This window comes from Rhamphochromis longiceps, linkage group LG13 (genome assembly GCF_057381845.1).
Source record: "Rhamphochromis longiceps isolate RC_006_pf linkage group LG13, R_longiceps_female_GT1.1, whole genome shotgun sequence".
NCBI classification, from domain to species: Eukaryota; Metazoa; Chordata; class Actinopteri; order Cichliformes; family Cichlidae; genus Rhamphochromis; species Rhamphochromis longiceps.
In genome coordinates, this window is record NC_140569.1 from 6,012,861 (window position 1) to 6,038,942 (window position 26,082).

Here is a 26,082-nt window from a genome sequence, read left to right on the forward strand (position 1 = left end):
TTTCTCAAGGTGATCAGGAAAATGCAGCCCTGAAATTTCTCTATACAGACCCCAATTTCCTCAAGAGGCTTTACTTTTTCCAAGCTGCCATTTAACCAGATGAATAAGAAAAATTTTTAATAACTTGCCTGGTTAAATAAATGCCAGGTAAAAACTGATATTATGTGAAAGTAAGGCTTTACCCTAGCTTAGTTTCAGCTGATACCTCTCTATCACAACACACAGCCGTTTTTGACATGAAGTCATGCTGATGGTTTCTAAATGATCTCTTGATAGCTTTATTTACCTTTGTGTTTTTTAGCTCATTTTAAATACATAATTTTGCATTACGTGCCTTTAAAGATTAACATTAACCCATGAAAAGCTTATTGGACAGATGTCAAACTGCATAGCATTTATGCAGTCAAGCAAAACGCCTGCTGGATACAGCTAGGGTGCAAATGAAACCATTCGTTTATCATTGGCCAGCATATATATAAAAAATTAGATTCTGGTTGTATCATAAATATTTGTTCGGTAATCAGTTGAAAATAACAATCGAACGTCCAATTAACCGACTTTACTCGTTACTTTCGCTTCATTTTTTTCCACAATTAGTGTACCCAGCTAAACTAGGTACCTGCCAGCTAGGTCTGAAAAAAGCATCGAGTTCGGTTATGTATATGTCAGTGACTGGGGTGAACTAACAGGCTGCCTGCAGCTGGAGTTTGGCGTTTTAGCTCTTGGTGGAGGGGAGACGACGCCCGACTCCTAGCTTCATTAGCAGTTAGCTTAACTAGCAGCAGCCGCCATTATAGCGGCCAACGACGGCAGCTAGCTTCCACCACTAACGCAGGCCCAGGGATTTAAGGGGCTTGTTTGGCTGTTTCGGTTCTTTTTGTTTATCGCGCTACCCATTACAATCAACTCCCATTTTGATTAATCTAACCGAAAATCAGTTCACGTCGTAAATCCAATGGCCAGCTTTACCGCAAGCTAACGCGACAGCTAGTGGCTAGCTGTGCCCACAACCTGCTTCCAGGGATACCAAAGGGATAACGTAAGTGTCGTTTGACGCACATAAACACGCAGTTAGTAAAATAATAATAATGCCTAATGTCTAAAATGAGACCTAAAAGTCTTCTAACTGCTCATGCCGTGAGAGTAGCAATCAGTGCTAGCTAATCCCATATATCTCCCTGATGTTAATTTGGGATGTCCGTAAAAAATAAATAAATAATCTGTTCAAAGACTTGTATGCGATCAATGGGGGGCACAGCCTTGCGTGTGTGTGCGAACCTTTTTAATATTGTAAACACGGGTCAGCATCCCGATGCCTCTGTCGTTGAGGATGGTGAGTTTTTCTGCCAGTTTCTGCTGGCTGGGCTGGATCACTCCCCGAGACATCTTCTCCTCGCTGTTCGCCTAAATCTCCAAAGCAATCCAGTAAAAATTCCACAAATCTCCGCAGTCTTGTTCCGTAAAAATAGGGAAGAAATGGAAACTATGATTTATGTCGTTATTAGATTAAATTTCGCCCATGTTCAACCAGCTTCCTGTACTCCACCCCACCGTCTCCCTGCCTGTTTTTCTTTTTTTTTTTTTTTCGTTCCCTGGATGAGGAGTTGTCCTGGTTTTCACAACGAGGCTGGCTAATGCTGCGTTCACGGACCCTCGTTAATTTTTTTATTTTAAAGACTTAGCGTATACTTCCAGATGATGCTAAGATTTGTTTTTATAACAGAAGTTGGCAAATTCATTTGGTACACCACCTAAACATTAACAGCTCATAACAAAGTAGTTTAAATAAGTAGAATAGGGGTCTGTCACATCAACCGTCTGTATGTTCCCTTCCCTGGGCTCTTCCTTTTCTTCTTATCTTATCTTCAACATCCTTTTTCCATTATATCCACTCCTCCTCCTCTGTACATATCAAAACCATCTCATCCTTGCCTTTCTAACTTTGTCTCCAAACCCTTCAACCAGAGCTGTCCCTGAGATGTACTCGTTTAAAAAAATAAAATAAAATCCTGATCATCCTGGTCACACCCAATGAAAATCTTAGCATCTTCAACTCTGCCACCTCCAGCTCAACCTCCTGTCCTTTCTGTTTGTGCCATCATCTCCTAATCATATGTCATAGCAGGTTTCACTATCACTACCTCTGCTCATTGCAGCTATTAAAAAATAAGTAGAAGAGTATATGACTCAATAAAACCAAATAGAATATGACAGGGCAAAAAAAAAAGATGAAAAATAGTTCAAAATCAAAATAAATGCAATAAACAGAGATAAAAAAAAATATTAAGTAGAAGTATAATTTTCTAGCAGTCAAACCGGGCCTTTAAAAATCTAACAAATTTACTATTTTATTTTGAGCATTTGAACGTATCACATTGTGACGTAGCTTCCGATTCAGCTGTCAGTCGCAGGAGCTTACACTTTCTCACAGATTGTTTCGTTTTTTAAATTTTTTTTTTATCTTGTATTAAAAAAAATAAAGCTGTGATAATGTGAGATTCTACTGCAGCGATGGCATAAAGCCCTTTTAAGGCAACAGCGGTCTAATCTTTTGCGGAAATTTGATTGAATCCAGTCCATTTAAACCAGGTTAGTACAAAAGTAGAGAAACTAACGTGTGATGTGTTTACATTCAGACATCAGCTTCACTTGTTACAGACATCAGTGCCTTCCCTTTTCAGTTTAACATTTCTTGTGGCATACACAGTTTTAGCCCAGTTTGTGTAACTATACATTACCAATACTTAACAAATCAATTACAAACTTAATGCTTCAGCTAAATATACGTTTGCATGTTTCAGGCCAGTCTTGTAAACTTTGTTGAGATGCATTCACTGGCTCAGGAGATCCACGGCTTCGCGAAAGACCGACTGAAGAAACAGTGCACGCGTGTTACCACAGTGACAGGCAAAAAGCTACTGGAGAGGAGGAGTGATGGAGGAGAGGGAGATGTGGAGCTGGTTGAAGAGCTGGAGGATGGAAATGGGTGTGGATTTGTAGAAGATAACAGCCTGGACCTCCAAGTTGGTGTCATCAGACCGTTCCTCCTGCTGGGTAATCTCTGTAGCACCATTCTTACAAATGCTTTTTTTTTTTCAGTGCTAATCCCACCACATGATTGCACTATTCTAGAACCAGATCGATATATCTGTTGGGCATTATTAGCAGTTGACCTATTGGCCTATCACACGTATATATCTGCATATAGATTGTCTGATATGCACCAATATTTTCACAAAACATAACACAGAAATCTCTCATCGCTGTCTGCTGATTACACATAGAGTGTCAGCAGTTTTGCATTTTGAATATTAAAGCATGCAAATCTATTTTAGGAACCCTCAACAGAAAACAGTGAATCTGGGAATATGCATAGGTTCAACAGAAATTGACACAGTATCTGGGTCTAACAAGTAAAGTAGCTGCAGAAGTGTTGTAAACCTGTATTCTTTCTCATGGCTGGCAGGGGGCAAAAATAATTCAAGTTGTCTAGAAGTCTATGGAAAAACAGCCCTACTTCTCACTTTTTCTGTAAGCTCAGTAAACCCTTTCCTGATGGGTTTGTGGTCTCAGTCGCTAGGTTCAAGACTCATTTAACAGAGCATGATGGTCATTTTCTAAATTGTCATCCAGTTTAGCGTAAAATTAGTGATAAAACAGGGTATGTGGCTATCTTGTGATTTGTAAGTCAATATCCTGTCAAGCATAATTGCTCAGTTTTCTCAGTCGATTTCACCTATTGGCTTCTGAGTCTTAAAAGAGTCTAGTGTGGTGCGCCGGTTGAGATCGCTGGAACGAGCAGGCGACCATATGCCACAAGGCTGAGAGCGGATGACCCGGGTTCGAGTCCAACCTGCGGCCCTTTGCCGCATGTCTTCCCCTCTCTCTTCCCTCCACTTTCCTGTCAGTCTTCACTGGCCTTATCAAAGCTAAAGCCTTAAAAAAAATCAAGACAGAATGGCCCTGGTCAGATGGTGGATTCAAACCAGGACCTCCTTGCTGTGAGGCTAACCTGTGTAAAACAACATAGTTAAAGTAAAACCATCACAGGCGCATAGTAAGGGCCTTCAGCTGTGCAAACATTTATATATATATATATATAAAGCGTTCTTTAGGGCAGCGGGGTTGAATAACTCTGAGTCACATGGCTCTGTTGTAACTGACAAGTTATTGTATGAGCATGCAGCGTCCCTCAGTTTTCACACGTGAACAAACAATTTGAGGAGAATAAGCGGCAGATATTTTCCACGCTTCTCCTTTGTCACGTCTAACACTTGGGAGAAAATAGTCCACTTCAGAAGCATATGCACTTCCGGAAGTACTCTGTGTACTTTACATGAAGAAGCTGCCTGGACAGAGCATGCAGGATGCATGTCACCCACTCTCTAATGGTACATTTACTGGAATATTAGCCATGCTTTTCACACAGTGATACAACTGGACAGCACACAGGCTTTTCATAGCAGGATTCAATATACAGTAAATGGTATAACATGGACAGAAATAAGAAGTTGATGTGATTTTGCCCCAAAACAAGATTTTAAAAAGCTTTTTTTTCCACATGGACATTTTACCTCTACCACCATCTTTACTGTTGCTGAACCTTCCCACAGATTTAAATTCAGGACTCTTATAATGTCTCTGTGCAGATCCAGTTACTGTGGCAATGACTTAACATTATTAATTCCTAATAATGGATAAATCATTGTTGTTAATTTTCAATTTGTCCAAAGATAAATGTTGACTTGCCCGTTTAGCTGGAGGATGCAGCTTTCCACATGTCAGCATGCATCCATCCTGAAGCGTCCTTGAGCTTGACATTGAATTCCCACCCTGCTCTGAGGTGCTGTTCACATCTGTAACTAACGCTGCGCTTTGACCTCACTGCGAGAAACAATCGACGAGAGAGTTTCTCAGCAGGGATCAATAAAATATTACATCTGTCTGGCTCAACAGAGGTGACTCTCTTCCATACAGTGATCCATGCGCTTCAAACATTAAAACCTGTTTTCATTCCCCAAAGTACCTCAGTGGTCACATCAACCTGTTATCACACTGTACAGGATGATAGGGCATGTGTTAATAGTTCTCTGATATTTTTGTAACTGCCTGTGAGAGTATCTCTGTTTTTTTCAGTGCTCTTGTGACAGATTTTCATTGTATATTCTGTAAATAGAGTACAGTACAGCTCTGTCAGGCTGGAGGCGAGTTCCTCTCTGAAGGCTTTGTGCAGACTCCCTCAGTTGTCTTTGGCGTGATGCTGTGATATTGCTAATATTTACAATGTGTTGCTGTCCTCTGGCTACAATCCACTGACAGTTATTATATTTTGACATACACATAGATATCATCCAATTTAAACCAGCTCCTATATCTCCACAATATCAGTTAAAAAAGTAAACAAAAAAAACGTTTTACGATTTTATATTTCTTGCAGAGTGTCAGGTCATGGAAATGACATTCGTTCCCCCTTTTAGATGCATTTAATATGAAGCTATAGCCAAAGAAGAGTCATAGTATAATAGTATGCCTGGCAACATTCTAAAATTAAAATAAACCTACAGGTTTGCGTGTTTTTCATTTAACCCAAATGTCTCTAGTGCTGTAGAAAATTTGTTGAGCTTCTATTTTTAACGTGTAGAAAGGCTGACGGCATCCCCCTGTTTCCAGTCTAGCTATGTGCTGGTGCTTAATATTTTTGATCTTTCAAGCAAATGCAATGTTGAACTGATTTGTGTTTGACTGAAGGTAATAAAACATAGGAAGTATCTCATATGAGCAACTTTGGAATCTTGAAACAGAACATTTTACTTTAAATAATTCAATAAATGCAATTTATTATTCTCATTTTTATTAGTAGTAGTAGTATTACAGCCACTGGCTTAAACTAACATTATTTTCCTTTGACCGTGGCCTTGAACATCTTTTGAAAAGAAACGCCCAAAAAAAGTCTTCAAGAAAAATCCCTCACACACATACTGTAGGAGAAATTCCCTTCCTTTATCTGGAGACCTAAAAATGACCGTGTGTAGTGCATCTGATCTATGGAGGCAAAGATTGTTCCTCTTCTAGTTTTTAAGAGACAGGATGGAGATAAAAATATAAAAAATAGCAATCGATTAAGACACATTTTTTCCAAATCTCATTATTTTTAGAATAAAAATGGACTCTTTTTTCCCATTATTGATTCAAATGCATCTACAACAACATCTGCAGGCAAGAGCAGAGAAGTTATTCTCTGTGTGTGTGCGGGGTATTCATTGGGATGATCTGCAGTTTTTTTCATGGTACATGTCGCTTTAAGGGAGGATTCTCCCTCACCAATTAATAACACAGATACAATTTTCACTGATAAGCAGAAACATGTAATAATGATATACAAAAATAACTAAATGGAAATGCAGTGAAAATCAATAGAAGAAGTATCGACTTAATTTAAAGGTTTTGGGGCAAAGTCTGCCAACTAAAAAATGAAAGTGGCAAAACCTCAGTCACACAGGCCTGGAGACCAGTTGGTGACGCTCTGGCACCCTCAGTTGCTACGGGGGAAATGTACAGTGATGAAAGAAAGTATTTCTCTCCTTCCTGACTTCCTTGTTTTTTGTCATATTTGTCACACTAGAATGTTTCAGGCCATTAAACAAATTTTAATATTAGACACTGATAACCCGAGTAAATACAAAATACATTTTTTCAATGATGATTTCATTTATTGCAGGTCTGGGCTCTTTTGTGACCTCCTGGATGAGTTGTGGGTGCGTTCTTGTTGTAATCTTCATAGGCCGACTTCTCCTGGGAAGGTTCACCATCAGTTTTCTCCTTGATGGCTTTGTCACCCGTTCCAGACTGATAGATCACTTTGGTTCTCATCTGTTCTCGAGTTTCTTTAGCCAGTGGCATGTTGTGTTGCTTTGGGTTCACAGACAACTCTCTAGGTCTGCATAAATGAGGCTTTAGCGATTGATTTTGCAGTAGTGGCCAAAAACCAGCTGGCAGATAATCGTGCATTACACATTTTAACCTCGCAACTGGCGGTTTTCAACTTACCTCTAAGGCTATATGACTGGGGCCTAACTTTAATGTGTCTTCATCCCCTGTGCAGTAATTGTTACAACAGAAACAGTAACAACTAAACGCTGTTTTTGAACCCTCTCATGTTGGGGAGCTCTCTCCATTAATTTGATACTCACTTTTATTTTACTTTTGGTTTCTGTGACTCTACCACTTCACCTTATGCCTTCCCTTTTAACAACAGAGCTCGTTTTCTTTTGGCGGATTGTATCCACCGTTACTTTGTTTCCACTTTCCACCATGTCAGCTACGTGGGGAAAACTACAGGAAATAAAAGTGCTTTCCTCTTCTCGGTGAGAGCCAGTCTAATTGTTGACCACATTAATATTCAGTTGGCTATTATACTGTGCAATAATAATAATTTATTATAAGTTAAAAACATGTCTACCTCTGCTTTAATAACACCAGCACATTGAGTCTATTGATTTTTTAATAACATCTGCCACACACCACTAAAAATATGATGGACATCTGTCTACTCTTCTTTAGCAGACTCGCTGAACAAGGTCCCCTGTCAGACTCTTATTTAAAAAGTGCTCTAAAAATCCTGGCATCCTTTCACAGATGTGTCAGTGTAAATCGTCTCCTTCTATACTGATGAGACATATGGGCCGGAGCAGGCTTATTTCCAAACACACGCTCAATCCTTTGGCTTTAGATGTGCATCTCAGCACCATGAGTTTGGCATTACGTAAAAGTGGATTGGCTAATGCAAAGAGTGCAAATGTTGCTACTTTGAAGACAGTAAGCTGAGAATCCACCCTGGAAAGTCTGGAGCAAGTGCTTCCATCATATTCTGCTTCCTGCCCATATGTCTCCCTCACATAATTACCCAGCTCCTGCTACTCAAGACTTCCACTGCTGTCTTCATGAGGAGTTATTTGACAAATGGAAAGAGATCATTGCTCCATTTTAACTGTCTCCCTGCGTGATTTCCTTTCTCAGTTGAAACTGGAGTGCTGTTGCCTTTTTGTTTTTTACTTTATTGCCTGCAAAACAATAAGCATGGTCAAGGATATTGCAGAGACACAAAACAAATACAAAACAAACAAGACTGAATCATTATATCTATACCTGCTTGTGTCCCACAATGTCTGACCAGGGGGTTGCATCAGAAGAGGTGGGAAGGTGGTGGAAAAAATGCCAAAGTAATCATTCTTACCACCTCCATCACGGCTACAAGTAATGATAATAAATCAGTCGGGGTAAGTAGTGTGTTGGTCCCTGCCACTGGCAGAGAGGCAGGGACAGGGCACCGCCTGGAGCTCTAGAATGCCAAGGGCGGCGGAATATCATTTTTTAATTAAAGATTATCTTTATTAAAATCACCCCTGTGTGATTAACACCATATTTTCCACTTGCTGTCATTTGTGTGGAGATATTTTAATTTATTCTCTCTGATTTTGGTCCTTTTTGAATCAACTTCAGAGCTCCATAGGAAGAGGCTGGCCCAGGGGGTTTGCTCCCTTTCAAAACCAGACCCTGAGGAATGAGCCAGTTTAGTAGGGACAGAATTCTTTCACTGCCTTCACTTCAGCAGGTTTTGTAAGTGTTCCTCATAAAGGCTTCCCTCATATGCTGATTGTCTGATTTGGTTTGCTTTAGAAAGCTAGTTGTGATTTCTTTCTTGCTTTGGTCTTAGTTCACCCTGGAGTAATTTGCTTTCAGTTATTCTCACATCCTTCCTATGCACGTCAGTGGAATGTTCACTGGTTAAAAGAATGACTTGTCCTGGAAAGGGTAAAGCCACTGCCTTGATCACTACCCTTTCCTCCAGCTCTGTGAACAATCTACCTGTCCCTTCTCCTACAGTTCCTCTGACCATGATGAAAAATGTATGCATGACAATTTACAAAACTCAGAAATGGCACTACAAAAATATTCTTTAAATGAATGTGTGTATTTCCTGTGGCATACGCAAAGGAACAAAGAAGCAACACCACCACAAACACAAAGTAGCCCACATGTCACATACATGCATGTGCTATCACCACTGGTAAAGATAGGGCCACTAGTGACGTGTAAACTGACTACATTTACTCAAGTACTTTACAGTACTTGTATTTCCAGGTCATTCTACTTAACAGTTTTTGGATGCAAATACTGTTTTTGTTCTTCATACCATTATTTTCAAGCTTTAAATAATTACTATTTTGCTCATTTTAAACTATAAATCTTCTGCTATACAATTCTCTGTTATTATAGTTGAAAGTTTCAGGCAATATACAGTAATTAATATACATACATAGTAATTAAAATCTTCTCCTACTGCAACATTAAAGTAATATACACATTAATGAATCCATTACCATGATATACAAATAAAGTAATGAAAACAGTCACAGTACATACATTGTATGTGATTGCCAAAACTTTTGTAGTATTCCATTTACTTATGTAAAGTATCTAAATATTTGGTTTCCCAATTAGCAAAATGGGTTTCAATGCTTTTCAATTATCAGCCTTGCTCACTGTGTTATTTTGCATGTAACTCCATATGGATGACTCCACAGCGCTGCTTATAAGCTTAAATATACGCAGCCAGTGATTTCTTGACCGGTGTTCTGTTTCTCACTAAATATTCAAATGTCCCGTGATCCACCCTGACTTGTTCTCAGTCCCTCTCTGTGTTCAGTTGATGAGCATGATCAGTTCCATTTATTTTAGATACAGTGAGGTGATTTAGGTGGGGACAAGTGAGCAGCAGCTATAATAAAGTAACAATTAAAAGGGTTTGTGAGTGGGAGAGTGATAGGGAATATATATATCTGCTAATTTATGTATATGTATATAATAATAATAATGATAATGATAGTAATGATAATAATGCAGTTTTCCACCTACACTCTATGCTGCATTATTTCTTTTCAAATTTTGCTGATGAAGGTTTATTGTCATGAAATTGTCTCTTCTCGCAAAAAGAATCATGAACTTCCTTCTCTGCAGTGACAGATAACTCTGAATAGCTACTGTATTTCAGCAGTTTTTAAGCCTAGTCGAGTGTGACTACATACACAAATCATCTGATTCCTATCCCAGATTTTTTCTGTAGCTTTAAGCCGTTTTGCTCTTGGTTTTTGCTGACTGATATCTTCCCCGCTTGGTACTGCGGCTGTTCAAAAAGGGTTTTGTGTCTGCATGTTTTCTTACGAAGTGATATTGTTGCTGATATCCTTCAGCTTTTGCTTTCCCTGCAAAACTTGGCACCGCTTTAAAACATCCTCATATCGATAGGGTCAAAGGTGTCCTTTTCATGAGATAGTTGCTGTTTCCTGGTCTGTTTGATCATCTGTAATCTATTAAATGCCAGGAAATACCTTGCCTTGTTTCCCCACAACCCAAAGTCACTTCTTTAGATCATTCAGTCACAGTGTCTGGCATTGCTTTTAGTTGTGAAAATTCAAGTTTTACTCAAAAAAGCAGCACCCCAGTAAAGAAATATGACCAAATGGTACATTTTACTTCTCAGAGGTGTAAATAAACACAGTGTGCTGAAAATATTTCTATTATTAAATTGGTTTAAGCAGTTTTACGGCTGAGGAATTATCATCATGCTACAGGAAGCTTTATTTAAACACACTTGGTAGGCAGATGTATGCCCCATCTGTCTGCCTTCTTATCGAGTTGTTTCTGTCTTTTCAGGCTCTCAGGATGCAGCCCACGACATTGACACCCTGCAGAGATATAAGGTCAGTGCAGAGGGATCAATAGGGCGGGCATGCCCTTGCTTTGTTGTGATAGCATGTGTAGTGACATGAGATTAGAGGCAGCTATGTAGCTGAGCTTTCCTGCGGGTCAGCAGCAGCCAGCGAATAGCCAGAGGAGCTTCATGACTCATGCAGTGACAGTTTAGCACAGTAGAGGGAGTAAATGATTACAGTAAGTCTCAGCGCTGCTCCTCCACATCAGTGAAATGTGACTAGTCCTTCTCTGCAGTGGCTGCTCCCAGGCATGGGCATATTGCTGCCTGTGCACTCTCAGGATGATGAATTGGAGAGATTACGAATACCTTCACTTCCTGTTTCTAGGATGAAACCTTGGCTGTCTAAATTCAGGTTTTCTTAGATAGCTATTAAACTCAGGAGATTTGACAGCCTGCCCAAAGGCACTTTATAAAAACCTGCTCTTACCAGTAGAACAATGCCTTTAAACACTGCAGTGGAGTATTTTGTTGGTAAATCTCACATTGAGACTGGCAGAATGTCAGATCTACTCACTGTAAAACGGACATATTATAGATATGATGCTACAGAGAGTAGAACGTCCATTTCCCAACCCAGCAAGAATATACTGGATAGCAGATTTGGTTAAAAAGTGAAAGGTGAAGAGTAGTCTTATTTTTAGAACTCCTATGGACAATCATGAAACAACCTACAGATTCCTACTTTTAGCCAGGAGGCAGCTTTGCAAACCATCCATTACCCAGTTAGAACCCCAAGTCACACGTTGATGTATATAAATGACAGAAGCGTGTTTTGTCAAACTATTGCCATCCTTCAATAGTTTGTCTGTCTGTACTAGATGCTGGGTTGATCAAATATCAATAAAACTAAAGACACACTCTAAAAATGTCATATTTTGATGTAATGTGTTTTTAAAGGCCTAGTTGCTCCAGGCAGGTTTAGCCAAAGAAAACAGCACCCAGTAGACATCTGGTGCTTGGTTGGTTTCCTGTAGTCATGGTTTTGATAGTGATCAACTCTCTGGTTGTCTGGCTTATTGCAGGCACATTTTCTACTGCTTGAAGTCTAACTGCGTTTGCCTTCCTATTCACTTTTCCATCTACAAAAAACTCCCACGTGGATGTCAAAAGCCAGACATTTAGCATGCAGACATAATTCTATTATTTATCATCATTGTGCCGTATGTCATTTTCTTTATTTTGAAAATCCACTGTAGGCAGCAACTACATTAACTGTGGTTTGTCAAAAGTGCATTTTATCCACCAAGGAATATCTGTAATAATGAAAAAATTATTGTTATCTAATCGGAACATACAGGGATATTTTAAAAGCTCAATCAATTAACAAGGTAAAAATGTTTCTTTTTACCTTGTGTGGCAAGACTCAAAACTTCTCTAAAACGAGGCTCACTTTCACTTTTAGCCAACATTACTTGAATAGGAGGAATAAGTACATCTGTTGGGACTATTTACAGCTACAGATTTATATATATTAAGTGTGAAAGTATTTACTGTAGCAGCAGGACAGAAAATAAACCACACTGTGTGTGTTTGATATGTTTTTAATACTTTTTAGGCAATAATATAGCTCTCTGGCATACTGGAATGAGATTTATCAGACTTTGATACACACACAATACTTCCGAGAAGGATCATTTCACTGTTGATTTTGGCCTTTAATGGGATTTGTTGTCAATAATAAAAAATATAGTGTAACGCCTAACTTGTCTCTTAACGCGGAAGAGGATGTTAGATGATACAAGTAGTCTAAAAGCAGAGCACATTAATGCGACGCTGAGATGTAACGGAGGAGAGAATTTAGCCCTCTGAGGTAAGCTAAATTTAAGTGAGAGTAGACAGATACTGCAAAATGAATTGGAGCCATCTGTCTTCTTCCCTGCCTACACTCGCTCCCTCTTGCTTTCCTCACCCTTTCCTCTCCATCTCTCTCCCCTTTCCTTCTTTCTCCCTGTGCCTCTGCCCTCTCTCAGTCACATTCAGCTTGTGTCATGTCATCAATATGGCTGACAGAATATCTCTCTTACTCTTCCGTCAAGGCAAAAAGAGCTTTTAAAGCAAGTCAATGCTCAGGGGTCATTTGCTCAAGGAGTTTCATGTCTCTGCACCCACTCCCTCTTCCCCATGTCCCCTCTGTCAGGTATCTCATGTGCTAAATGTTGCATATGGAGTCGATAACCTGTTCCCAGATAAGATGGTCTATAAGACGCTCCAGATCCTGGACCTCCCAGAAACCGAGATCACTTCCTACTTCGAGGAGTGCAGGTCCTTCATAGATCAGACTCGGGAACAGGTACGTACACACAGTTAGAATAAAGTCATCCACTTCTATACGTGGATGGCAGTTATGGCGGCAGAGTTCTGCAGAGATGATGTTCTTTGCAGGCCAACCCTGGCATTGCTTTGGCTCAACTGACTATCCATAAACTTATGATTATTACAGAAATAAGCCCTATGGGATGTAAAGTTTTTGACACTTACACTTTGTGTTCAGCAAGATGAACTCCACAAATTTCTCCAATATCTTTTTGAAGCATAAAATGCAATCGCAAGACATGAAAGACTGATGTTAGGCTAAAAGGCGTGACATTAATGCATTTAATGTCACGCTTTTAATAACTTTAAATGTCTGCAGCCTTTATTATCCACAAACTTTATATCAGACATCTAACCAAAAATCCCTTTTAAGAAAACTTAAGAAAGCTGTTGTTTTTTATCAATACGTATGTGCATTTTCTTTCATGTGAATTTATAACTTTAATCTAGATCTAAAATCTGAGTTATTCTGGGAATATTACCCCTACTCCCCTTGCCCCTTAATTCTTTATTTTCTTTACCATAAGTGGGCCAAGGCGGGAGGGCTGGTGAATGTCAACAGGATCACAGATACCTGTGTATCCGCAGAGTGGTCACAGTGCCCACCCATGCTTCTCGTTGTCCATCACCAACGATGCCTGCAGTGAACACAAGAGCATCAGAACTGGGCCATGGAATAAATGACGTTGGGCTAATTTTCTTCCCAGAGACTAAAAAAAGCAAGCAATATTTAAACCAGCTTTTCCCAAACATGCTACTTTTATTTTGACAGCTTACATTATTTTACTTCCTCACACAAACAAAATGGTTTCTAATGATGATGTTAATAGTCAATTGTGTATCCTTTTTTGCTTCAACGAGTGTTGCACATCCTCAGCTTTCCCTACCCATTTTTCTTTGGCCAATATCTCAAGCTTCTTCAGATTTGATGGTCTTCTGGCATGGACATTGGTCTTCAGTTTACCTCAACTATTTTCAGTGGGATACAAGTCAGGACTTTGTCAGTAGGATTCACCTTGGAGTTCACCAGGTGCATGTTTTGGGTAGATAATGTTGATTTCTGATTAAATTATTCCTAAATTGTGAAAAAACAACTTGGAAGATGAAGGCTGATGAACCAGACCCAATTTTTCTGCAGACTGCTTGAAGCTTCCTTTACAAATCTCCACATCTTCTTCTTTCTTTATGTTTTCTTCCATCTTGATGAGATTCCCAGTTCCGGATGCACTGAAGCATCCCCACAGCATAATACTTCCACCACCATATTTCACTGTGGGGACAGTGTTACTAGGGTCTTAAGCCTCTTCCTTCTTTCTCCAAACATAAGAGCTCTAGTTTCGTCTCATCGGACTAAAGGGCGCGCTTCCAGTGAGCATAATCTTTCTCCGGGTTATCGTTAACATATTTCAGTCTGGCTTGAAGTGCAGAAGTGGAGTTTTGTTGGTCTGCTGCCTTGCAGTCTATTCCTGTGAAGTGTTCTAGTGATTGTCTTCTCTGTGACTACAATCCCTGATTTGCCTAAGTCATTCACTAGTCTTGGCAGTTGTTCTGGGGTCTTTAGACACATCTTTCACCAGTTTTCATTCTAGAGTCTTTGAAATATTTTGCTTCCTACCTCTGTCAGGCTTGTTCTGTACTTTGTGGCTGTCTTTGAATTTCGTGATGATACTTCTCACTCCTGTTTTTGGCACTTGGAAATGCTGTGATAACTTTGTATATCCATCTCCTCCTTTGTGAGCATCAATAATTCTTTTTCTCAAGTCTAAGCTGATTTCTTTTGTTTTTGGCAAGGTGCTTTCTCAAGTGACAACTCAAACCCTTGCTGAAGTTTTTATACTGCGAGTACAATGAAAGTTTTAACTTGATTTTAAAAGCTTTGAGCATTACAAAGTTCACATCATTGCACAGCAGTGGTTTGTTCTATGGCTCAATAAAAAGGTCAGTTTATCAGGGGGGTAATAATATTCACCCTGGTATTTTTTGTTGTTGTAATTGTGTGAAAATAAAACTGATGTTTTCCAAGAACAATTAAAAAAAAAAATTAGTATGCTTAGAAATGCTGAATTGAAAATGCTCTGTTAAATTTTTTTGACAAGAACTTTAAATTTCATGTTACAGGACATCTTACCCACAATCAATTCCTGCTCATTAAAATAGCACAGTTCATTCGCACGTGCCTCAATGATGCAGCAGTTGGTCGTCTATAGTTAGTACAAAACACTGCAGCAAAGCTCTTCACAAACCCATCGAATACATTACTCCAGTCCTCGCAGAATTACCCTGGCTTCCCATTCCTACAGAATCCAATTTAGGATTTTATTGATTGCTTTTAAACCACTACATGGTATGGCTCCACTTAATATCTCAGAACTCTTAACCCCCTGTTTCTGCGCCCGAACCCTTCGGATCAGAGAATCAATGGCTGCCACTGATTCCACGGTCCAGGCTTAAAATGAAGGGGATCCACATTGTTGCTGTTTTAGTTGCACCGCTGTTGAACGAGCTTCCTCTTATTATTAGATCAGGTAATAAATAAGATTTATTATTTTAGCTTCTGTATTATCAAGTAGACGATCAGTCCGTGTGTGTTACCGCCTGCCTGGACACTGGTGTCTATGTACACCCCTTTTGCGACTCTTGTGGCCTCTCTGAGCTTGATAATGCAACTGTTCTGCAAAACTAAATTACAAATGATTTCAGGAACATGACAAAGCACCCATGGTGTCGACTTGGCTTTGCTATTTCCCAGGCCTCAAACCCCACCTTGCAACCTAGAGGAATTAAAGGATCTGCTGCTAATGTCTCAGTGCCTGACAGCTTCAGACGTCTGTGGAGTTCATGCCTTAACAGGTCAGAGCTGATTTGGCAGGCAGAGGGAACGATGCACAGTATTAAGCAGGTGGTTTTAATGTTGTGGCTGATTGGTACATATAAACGACAAACTTGTCAGCTTTTATGGTTTTGCCAGATTAAATGAAAATGAAAAACAACACCAACATAAAAAAAAGAAAATCTGATCTATTTAAAAACTCCTGCATCTACCTTCCCTGAGGAGATTCATGCAGCCTGAAAATGCCTTCTTTCATATCTGCTGGCTAATTTAACATGTCAGTGTGCGCACACAGCTATTCTGCTGCCTCACTGTGATGCATTTACACACATCTACAGGAGGCAGTTATCTGCAACTCAGCACAAAGGTGAGGTAGCAGGCCTGATTACCTTTTAAAAGCTTATGCTGGGGTCATCTAATGTAGTCTGCAAAGTAACATTTTGTGTGCTTTAACTCAATTTTCTCCTCAGTGATTTTACATGTTGTATGAAATACTTTTGAAGGGATTATTTGGCACGGACTTGCATCTCTTTCTGCTTGTGTGTGTGTGTGTGTGTGTGTGTGTGTGTGTGTGTGTGTGTGTGTGTGTGTGTGTGTGTGTGTGTGTGTGTGTGTATTGACCGTAAGCAGAACATAATGTGATGTGAGCGCTGATATGAAAACACTCAACTGGAGCGCAATGAAATAACAGCAAAACAAGAAACACTGACAAAACCAAATTAAGTCTCTGTGTTTGCTGTGATGGATTATGTAGCTCAGGCAATTTTCAGTCTGCAGAAGTTTTCTGTAGTTTTCTTTTGTAAAGAAGGAAAACAAGACCTAATATGTAACAATGCTGACTGAAGACACCAGCACAGATATTATAAGGGCAGATCAACCATTCTGAAAGATGGAAACTTATAAAAGAGAGGTCTTATACAGCACAATACAGATATTGTTCTGTGTGCACTTCAATAAATTGTATTTTTCCCAGTGGAACTGCTGGATATTGTTATATTTAAAAAAAAAAAAAAAGAAAGCACTCTGATAGCATGCCACTTGCAGCAAGATCATTTAAATATCCTCTCCTTCCTGGGTACTGATGGACAGTAAAAATCAAAACTGCACTCACACGTTCAGTTCCACTTAATTTCAGCCTGGAAAGAGACTTCATTGTGCGACGGGAGATTTCGCTGTGAATAAAAGAGACAAAAAAGTGTCAATACACTGAGCTTCAGAAGTGAGCCGTGGGCCTGCACGCAAGATGTGGCTAGACTTTTAAAAAATATTTCCAGCAAGGCACTTTAGGCAGTAAAATAATTACATCAACATTAATATGTATCACAGTGCAAATTTTTGACACATTCTCACACAGTCCCAGATGCAGATTTGCTCTCTCTCAACTCGCTCTACATCATCCGTCTAATGCTCCTTCAGGAATATTAAGAAATCAGAAAATAACAAAATACAAAATACAGTGAAATTTATCTTTAAGCTTTAATAAATAGCATAAAAACGTATTTATTCACCTTTACTCACGACCGGTATGTGGCCACATAAAAAGCTCACTTTGTGCGCTAACATTAAGAGAAATCGTCGTATGAAAATCTTTTGTGAATCAAAGTTTTATTTATACCATTCAAATTCTTTTTAAAATTTTGTTTTAGTTGACAGATTTCTTCTTTAGAGACAAAGTGATCTTTGTGAACTTAGAGTCACCCTTGTACTTCAGTGTAATGCTTTTACTTAACTCTGTTTTACTGAAGTGGGGAGTAGAAACCTCAGCCATACGGTCATGTGAAAAAGAAAGCATGTCTAAGAAAGCATATCTTTCATTTCTAAGGTTTCACATGTCAGGACATAATAAAAAATAATTAGATCCTTTGCAGAAGAATGATCTTGTTCATTGTGGAATAATGGACGTAAAATTCTTTGGAAATGGCCTTAAAGCCCTTCCCAGATTGATGGGCAGCAACAGTTGCTTCTTTAACATCATTGCCGATGTCTGTCCTCCTTTGCATCATGTTAACACACACACGAGAATGCTGCAGATGAAACGTGCATTTATAGAGGTGGTCACACTTTCTGATCATCAGTTCATCAGGTGCATCTGATTACCAGCAGCTGACGGCTATTCACCCTTTTAATTCCCAGGGAAGCTTAAAACCAAAGTGTACACCTCAACCCAATTGAAATGCTGTGACGGGACAAAGAACAAAATTGTTCCACAACAAGTCCTAGAGAAAACAAATGGTGCTAAAGATGGTCTTAGTTTTTCACACACTCCTGCATTTTGGCATCTGCATTGATTTTTGTTAAATGAATACAGTTTAAAATACTAAGTCTTGTTGTTCATATGAGATTGTTTGCCGCTGTCAGCAGGAGCTGACTGTGTCTTGAGTGAATAGTGGGACCCAATTGCAGACACGGAAGGAGACGGAACTGCGTTTCAAATAAAAGACGAGCCGTTTATTCAGGCTGATTAAACATGAGTACAAAAATAAAGCAAAAAGCGAACAGGGGCGAAAACTAAAGTAAAACCTAAACTGGGGAAATTAAACTGTGGTAACTATAATTCAACTATAATAACTATGACAACAGATATGAACATGATTCTGACCAGGAACGTGCGAGAAACTGTGATGAGGAAAAAAAACAAAACAAAACACAAGGACACAACCTGAGCAGAATCATGAAGTACATGGAACTTGATGTGACGTGATGGGAGCAAACACAGACAACCTGACAAACACTGAATGAAAACACACACACTAAATACACACAGGAGGTGTTAAGGGGAAGTGGAAACACATGAGGAAACAGCTGACACAAATTAACATAACAACGTCACAGGGATAGAGTAAAACTAAACACATTGAACAAAGAAACACAAGACTTTCAAAATAAAACAGGAAACATGGAGAGACTTAGATATGACAACACAGGCTTGACAACATGAGACATGCGGACAAGAAACACATGACATATTGACACAGAAGACAAGAGTAGACTGGAAACCTAAACTAGAATAAGACTAAGAAGAATAAGAAATCAAAAATACAAAATAAACTGAAAATGCTCGGTCACAGACCCAGCACCTGACGTTGTTTCTACTTTTAAGACTTGCTAAGGAACAGATAATTGTTTTGAATAACTGTGTACTAGTTTTCATGGTTTTTAAATGCCTTAAAGCCTCAAACTGATCTTGTAAATGGCTAAATGGTTGTTTGAAACTGACCAATTTTATGTTTAGAGTGTTATATATTTTCTTTAGTAATTTTAATTTACCATGAGGACAGGTTGTGATTGAAGTCGAGATGTGAAATCCTGACTTTTCTTAATGTTTACTGTGTCTGTTTTTGGTCTTACAGTCACATTCTCTTTCCACAGGGCGGTGTGGTGCTGGTCCACTGTAACGCTGGCGTGTCCCGCTCTTCCTCCATCGTGATTGGGTATCTGATGCTGAGGGAGGAGCTTTCATTTGATGATGCATACAGCCAGGTTAAGCTGGCGAGGCCATCGATTCGCCCAAACCCCGGCTTTTATCAGCAGTTACAGAAATACAAATCCTAAGGGTCTAAAAGTCTGTTTTTTGCTTTTAAAACTGTGTGACAAAATCAAAATTATAACTGGAGCACTAATGGGAAGTCTTTGCCCTGTGATAACATCACAAACATTTTTATGTGGGAACTATTTTCTTTCTACTCAATTACACTCGCCAACCATTTCACTTTCCAGGAGATAGTTTTCAGCTACTTCTAATGACGCTCATGCTTGTGACAGGGTGACGGGTGTCCTACTGTGTTGAGCAGCACTGTTAGCTAGCTGCATGCTTGTTTAGGTTGGCAGATGTAGAAAGCAAAAACAAGATAGTTCCTTTATAAAATGACATGGCCTGCCTAACCAGGCCAATATTTCTGGAACGAGACATCGCCTCTGAGTGTTTTAAGTCTTCATTAAAACACCATATGGCAACTGCCATTTAATTCCATTATAGTAAGAAACAGCAGACATTTCTGTAGTCAGTATCTCCCAAACTGTTTGACTCACACTAAAACAGTCTAAAAAGACAAATATGTCTACAGGGCAGAGGAAGAACATGAGCATTTGATTTTACATGTGGCTCCCCTTGAAACATTGCAGTTTTGATTTTTATGTAAATGAATCTGCCGATAAGTAATAAACATTTGCATGCCTAGTGCTAGTAAGTGTGTTATTTTTAAACTTCAGCATTGTCTCTTTGTAATACAGTTGAAAAAATATGGTTAAAGCTCTACTGGGAAATTGACTTACTATTTGATTTGTTAATGTTAGACACAGCTATTTGCTTTGCAGTATAGATTGTCTTCTAATTAAAGACGCACCGGTTTTCCTGAGGTACTACTTGATACCTTTCTCAACTACACAAACAAGTACACCATCAATTATAATGATTGCCCTCACTGCAGCGTTGTCTCTATCAATTTCACAACTTTGCAAAGTTGATGTGCTAACCCCGGTCTCCTGAAATAATTAGCTTGTAATTAGCTTGTTAGATAATGAGGGAGAATCCAGTTGGCTCGCATGCTAATCGACAAATACCGCTGGGGTGAGCTCCTAACACTGCAAACACACAGCACACAAAAGTATTATATCCTAATGTTCACCGTTTGAATGGATATAAAGGCTACAGGCCAGATGTGTGTTTGTTGTTCAGCTGGCTGAGAACGTTTACAACGGATTATTGTTACATATTCATGTCCAGAGTGTTGAAATTACCTCAGTGTAGTTTAAATATAATGTAATATTTGTAAGACAACTTAATCAGCAATGTTAGGGAGTTCAAACTAACACAAAAGCAAGTGAATATGCCCCTATAACTGCTTTATTTCCTTCACTATCTCACAGATTTCTCTAGTTTTAAAAAGTAATTTTTAAGGCTAGACTATTAGCTCAGAGCACTGAGGCAGATTGAGTTCTAAGGATGGTAATCTCAATGTCTCGGTCCACCGCTGCGGTCCAGAATGAAGTATCTGAATGGGTATTGGATGGATGGGAGCGAGACTGCACCCAAAGGAGGAATCCTAATTACCTGAATGCTTGCTTGGCTTTTTCCTCTAGCGTTGCACTGAGGATTGCATTTATGGTTTAGCATAAAATGTTGACAACTGTTAAGAGTTACCATTATATTCTCTTAACTTTTAATTCAGCATCATCATCAGGTTACGGTGTGTAAGAGTAAGGTATCATTTGTTGATCCCTGCGGGGAAACTCATTTACTGCATTTAACCGTATTATATTAGCAGCAGTGGGCAGCCATTGTACAGTTTCTGAGGACATAATCCAGCTGTAAGTCAGTGTTTTAATCAAGTGCACAGTGACAGGACCTAATGTAGCATGTTTTTCATAGTGAAGCTCAGAGCTCACAGGGAAAACCTGCACAAGCACAGGGAGAAGATACCAACTCCAAACAAAAGTGCTCCAAATAGAGTTTGTGCAGACTCATGATCCTGTAACACTTCCTCAGCAGACTGATTAATGTCTACTGGAGGGGTTAAAGGCTTCTTTTTAGTTATTGTTATTGTTAAGTTAGGGGTGGTTAGAGGTGCGCAGATGGATCCAAATATCGAACGTATCAATAACATTGCTGGTTTTGGTATCACATGAATATAAGCGCTATAGGATTGATGTGTTTGTGATGATGTTTAGAATCTTATTTGCTATTTTTAGTTCTTAATAAATAAAACAAAATGTTCAATTTGTGAACAATGTACACAGTTAGAATCAAAAAGGGAGATAAACCAGGGTATGCTAACAATGTGATTGACAAATCTGCTCCCAAACCATCAAGATGCTCATCAAGTCTTTTTTAGACTACAATGGGTAATCTAATGTGACCATAACCATCCTTTATATACAGTCTATCAGTGTGTTAAGAATGATAGGTTGTGTAATGGCTCTATCATCATACAATTTTAATTTTAAACTTGGTTATGAAACTGTCTGTGTGCAGATGAGCATTTTAGCAGCACATTAAAGTCACCGTTTATTTACCTAAATTGAGCATGGGCTTGCTGGTATACAGAGGACGCAGGAGATTGCTTGCTTATTTGCAGATTCACAGGATATAGTGGATGAGTGAAGGACATGAAATGACTGTTAAGTCCTAATATGGACGTGAACCTTCGTGTCTGCGTCAGCATTTTCAGAAGTCTGTTCCTCCCTGTGCACACCTCAGCACTACAGAGTCTCTGAATACATTTACAATGAAACTTTTCCAAAATATAATTTTTACTGAGCTGAAATTGTGTTTGTGCTTTGAAAAAGGGGACAAATCATATATATGAAAAACTGGATAAAGCCTCACAGAGTCTCATGTCCCTGATGTACAATGAGTGCTCCAACTTTTCTGCATGAAATGAGCCATGTAAGTGTTTATCGGGGTTATATAGAAGGTTTTCCTCTTAAAATAAGTTTTCATGTCTGCGATTAGGAGATGGGTAGATTGGCACAAACACAAGCAGGCGGCTTAAAACAAATTATTTATTTTATTTAAACTCCCTCTTGTTAAGATTTATGGTTTAGTCTGGTCATAGTGACAGTTAGCTATCAACTGTATTCATGCTATATGATAATCATAGGCTGATAGGTATTATTTTAGTATACGTAAACAGAAACGTGTGTGCATGCACAAAATAAACAAACAAACAAAAATCAGAGTTTTGGCTGTGTAATTGATTCATAGTGTTTTCTATCAGTGCAATGATCCAGAGGAAATGGAAGAGCTGGAACAAATTAAAATAGATTGTGGTTGCTGGTGGAAGACCTCCAAAACGATCTGCAGGAGGGAAAAAGACACAATAAAATATGTATTAAACATTAGAAGTTTTTGTTTGTTGTTATCAGCAGTGCCATTTCAAACTTTGTCATTTTGACTGGAGTTTGCTAGTGAAAATGTTCTTTTTTAAGATAAGATAAGATAAGATAAGATAACCTTTATTAGTCCCACACGTGGGAAATTTGTTTTGTCACAGCAGGAAGTGGACAGTGCAAAAGTTATGAGGCAAAAATTAGAATACAATAAGAATAAATACAGTACACAACTGTACAGAATAGAATAAAATAAAATACTATATACAGTAGAATAAAATAAAATAAATATACAATAAGATAAAAATAGAATACAAATACAAATACTATATACAACTGAGTAAAGATAAAAAGGTAAAATACATAATTTCTTGTGCTGTAATTAGGATCTAGCTTATTCAGTACTTTTTAGAAACTCCGTGTAGCAAGCATAAAAAAAACACAACTAGGTTTGCCAGTATTTTTCATCCTGACATGATTACCTCTTCAAAGGAGACATTTGCATTGGATTTTTGCTCTCATTAGAAAGTTTATTTGACCCTTTTCCGAGAACACAGCTTTTGTCAGTTGCAGGCCGCCGTCGCTCAGGGGAAGAGGAGGGGTCGAGGTTGGTTCTGTGCCAGAGACTTGGAGGAGGAGATAAGTTCTGCCAAATTGGTTGCAATTCCTACTGGTCCTATAAAGGTCATAGATTATTTAACACCCCTTTAAAGCCGTGGACTGATTGGAAAGAGCGAGCCCCTGTCACAGTTAATAACTAAATGTTTGGTTCTTATGGCTTTGTTGTTCCCAATAAATCCACACATCTGTCCAATAAATACACCAGTCTGCTTTTTATAATCTCAAGCTGAAAAGCAGGAGAATAAGATATTGAACCAATGCCTGACTAATGGCAACAGTGCCAATATACAGTCTGTGACAGTACTTGAGTGTAGGGCAGTTTGGCCTTTTCTTTGGTGTTGTTCAATGGTGTATCACTGAGGAGTATCAGCTATGAAGCCAACTGGGTTTCCCCTGACATTTTTGTGACATTTTACCGTCTGGATGTGGCGGCACACAGTATGGCACAAGCTGTCCCATCTGCGGGGTCTCATGGGGTCCAACCACCATCTCAGTCTGTGCAGGCCTAAATATGAGAATATTAACAGCCAGGCAGAGGTAGCTTTCACGCAGGATGTGGAATAATTTACCCTGAAGCAGTACAATGTTATCAGGCCTGCAGGCTTTCATTAGATTTGATGAAGTGCAGAAGTGAACAATGGTGAATCCTGGTTTGCTTTTTCCTCTTTGGTTTCCACGTGCGTCCATCGCATGCACGAAAAACAAATTCAGTCATAAACAAGCCATAATCAGGGCAGGAAATTCTAATTACTATTTATTATTTATAAGAAAGTAATCATGCATATAAGCTCTGCTGCAAGTGTGCCATCTGCATTTATTTATCACATGTACAGTATGTAAATATTTAACCTACTTAACTAGATGCAGTGTTTATTATCGTTTAGGAAATCCTTTTCTTCTTTTCTATGCTAACCTCGAAAGCTCTGGATTGGATCTTTGTGTCTGTGTCCTATACTCCCATTCTATCCTGTGCCGTGCCCCAGGGTTCTGTCCTGGGGCCCATCTTCTTTGGTTTATATCTGCTTCCACCTAGACCAACCATAAAGACAATTTTATACCAGAGATGATATCCTGTTGTACATTTCATGCAAATGTAGCCCAATCTGTTTTTCAGGACTACATTAATGTTATAAAGAAGTGAATTATTGTCACTAAATACTAGGGATGGGTCTAAAAGATTTTAACGATTCCGATTCCGATTCCATTTTCGATTCTGTTTAACGATTCGATTCCTTATCGATTCTCTTATCGATTCTTTTTTTTTAAAAAGGAGAACACTAAAGCCGATTAGCTTAGAACTTTGTTTTATATCTTCTCTTTGAACAAGATAGAAATTTAGGAGTAACATGGCCTTACAAACCCAACAGTGAGATCTTAAGAGATTCACAGCCTACGGCTCTTCAATGGGGTGTCACAGGGTCCCCAGGAAAAAAAATGTATATGTAAAATAATAAAATAAATATTCTCCTGTAGCAATAACAAAGTTTAACATAAATTATTCTGTAGCAATTACACAAGAATATCCAGTAATGTCCCTGCCTACAATTAAACATATTCACTTACCAAAGTGAAATCGGGGGCATCTGCTGTGGCAAATGGGTGGAAGCTAGGGCTGGGTATCGTCACTGATTTCTAGAATCGATTCAATTCCGATTCACAAGGTCCCGAATCGATTCGATCCACGATTCGATTTAATTCGATTCGATTTAAATCTGGGAAATTTTGACAGTCAGAAATATTATAATTCAGATCAGTACATTTACATATTTTTGTATCAATAAAAAGGAAGCTGACACACGCAAGACTTTATCAAAGGTGTGAGCGTCACAGCAGATGCCTTTGTGTCAAAGTAGCTGAAGATAAAACAGAAAAACATGAAGGTTTTCCTGGCCTGGGATTTATAAAAATATTCTGCAGTACATCAAAAACGAAAGAAAACCATTAATCAACATATGAACATTACCTCTGACGTTACAGCAGTTTTATTAGAGACACGTTAAGCGTTTTGCATTTTGAATAATTTTAAAAAGTTTAAATTTGTTCAGTATTGAACAGCAGAAATGAGGTTTTCTTTTCGGAAGAATGTAAAAGGGAAAAAAACAGTGTGCGACAGCGCTGTAAACAACAGTAGACTTGTGCGTAACAAGCAAGCGAATAATGAAGAAAGGGAAACTGTTCTTGAAGTACAGAGAGAGAGAGAGGGAGAGAGAGAGAGAGAGAGAGCTGTGCATCGCAGTGGAAGCAAAACAGTAAAAGTCTGAGTGAATTCATGACGATTTTATGTGAAGCGTTTGGATCTTCTTTTGCTGCTGGTTCGGTCAATATTGTTTGGAGAGAGATCAAACTAACAGCTTTAGAATCGGCGCATAAAGGGCGTGAACACAAAGCGCGGACCCGCCGACAGATCAGAATCAGCGAGCTGTCGGCTTTCAGCCCCGACCGTGAGAAAGGCGACATCTAACTGATTCTGATCCGCGGGTCCCGCTGTGTGTTTAAGTCTATGTGCAGAATCCGTGTACCTGCTCTCATTTACTGTCTTAACTGTTTGGTGGTTCTTGAAATTTTGTGAGATGTCACCAGAGATTCTGGCATTTTGGGCAAAATAAATTTATATTAAAAAATCGATTCAGGATTTTAATGAATCGATTTTACGTCATCCAAGCCAGAATCGATTTTAATCGATGAATCGATTATAAAAACCCACCCCTAGTGGAAG

The 26,082-nt window shown here is 38.9% G+C and overlaps 2 protein-coding genes and 1 long non-coding RNA gene across 5 annotated transcripts in view; 1 reads left to right on the plus strand and 2 right to left on the minus strand.

Annotated features, from left to right (window-relative positions):
- nckap1 (NCK-associated protein 1) overlaps window positions 1-1,574 on the minus strand; it is a 37,245-nt gene extending 35,671 nt beyond the window's left edge. Inside the window, exon 1 of one of the 2 annotated variants that reach the window (XM_085427270.1) lies at window positions 1,279-1,574. In XM_085427270.1, coding sequence (XP_085283396.1) covers window positions 1,279-1,386 — 108 coding nt within the window. In that variant the 5' untranslated portion in view covers window positions 1,387-1,574. The remainder of the gene's footprint in view (window positions 1-1,278) is intronic. The other variant, XM_085427271.1, reaches the window with a different exon arrangement.
- On the plus strand, window positions 726-22,702 carry LOC146655274 (dual specificity protein phosphatase 19-like). Of its 2 annotated transcripts, none has more exons than XM_085427272.1 (5): window positions 726-1,039; window positions 2,802-3,054; window positions 10,714-10,760; window positions 12,912-13,064; window positions 19,287-22,702. In XM_085427272.1, the coding sequence occupies exons 2-5, from the start codon at window positions 2,826-2,828 to the stop codon at window positions 19,467-19,469; spliced, it is 612 nt and encodes a 203-aa protein (XP_085283398.1). In that variant the 5' UTR covers window positions 726-1,039; window positions 2,802-2,825; the 3' UTR covers window positions 19,470-22,702. The 2 variants fall into 2 exon arrangements, with proteins under 2 accessions (XP_085283398.1, XP_085283399.1); XM_085427273.1 differs by lacking the exon at window positions 726-1,039 and adding an exon at window positions 1,771-2,589.
- A 143-nt stretch (window positions 22,703-22,845) lies between these two features.
- Window positions 22,846-24,973, minus strand: LOC146655275 (uncharacterized). The gene is made up of 2 exons (XR_014914257.1): window positions 24,930-24,973; window positions 22,846-24,395 (listed from the first exon to the last, which is right to left on the minus strand). It is a non-coding gene; the product is annotated as an uncharacterized LOC146655275 (long non-coding RNA).
- Between the last annotated feature and the right edge of the window lie 1,109 nt (window positions 24,974-26,082).

Bases quoted from the DNA above. Each gene is read 5' to 3' on its own strand.
- LOC146655274 (XM_085427272.1), top strand. From the start codon at position 2,826: ATGCATTCACTGGCTCAGGAGATCCACGGCTTCGCGAAAGACCGACTG. The intron at 3,055-10,713 runs GTAATCTCTGTA...CTGTCTTTTCAG, and splicing joins CAGACCGTTCCTCCTGCTGG to GCTCTCAGGATGCAGCCCAC. The intron at 13,065-19,286 runs GTACGTACACAC...CTCTTTCCACAG, and splicing joins TAGATCAGACTCGGGAACAG to GGCGGTGTGGTGCTGGTCCA.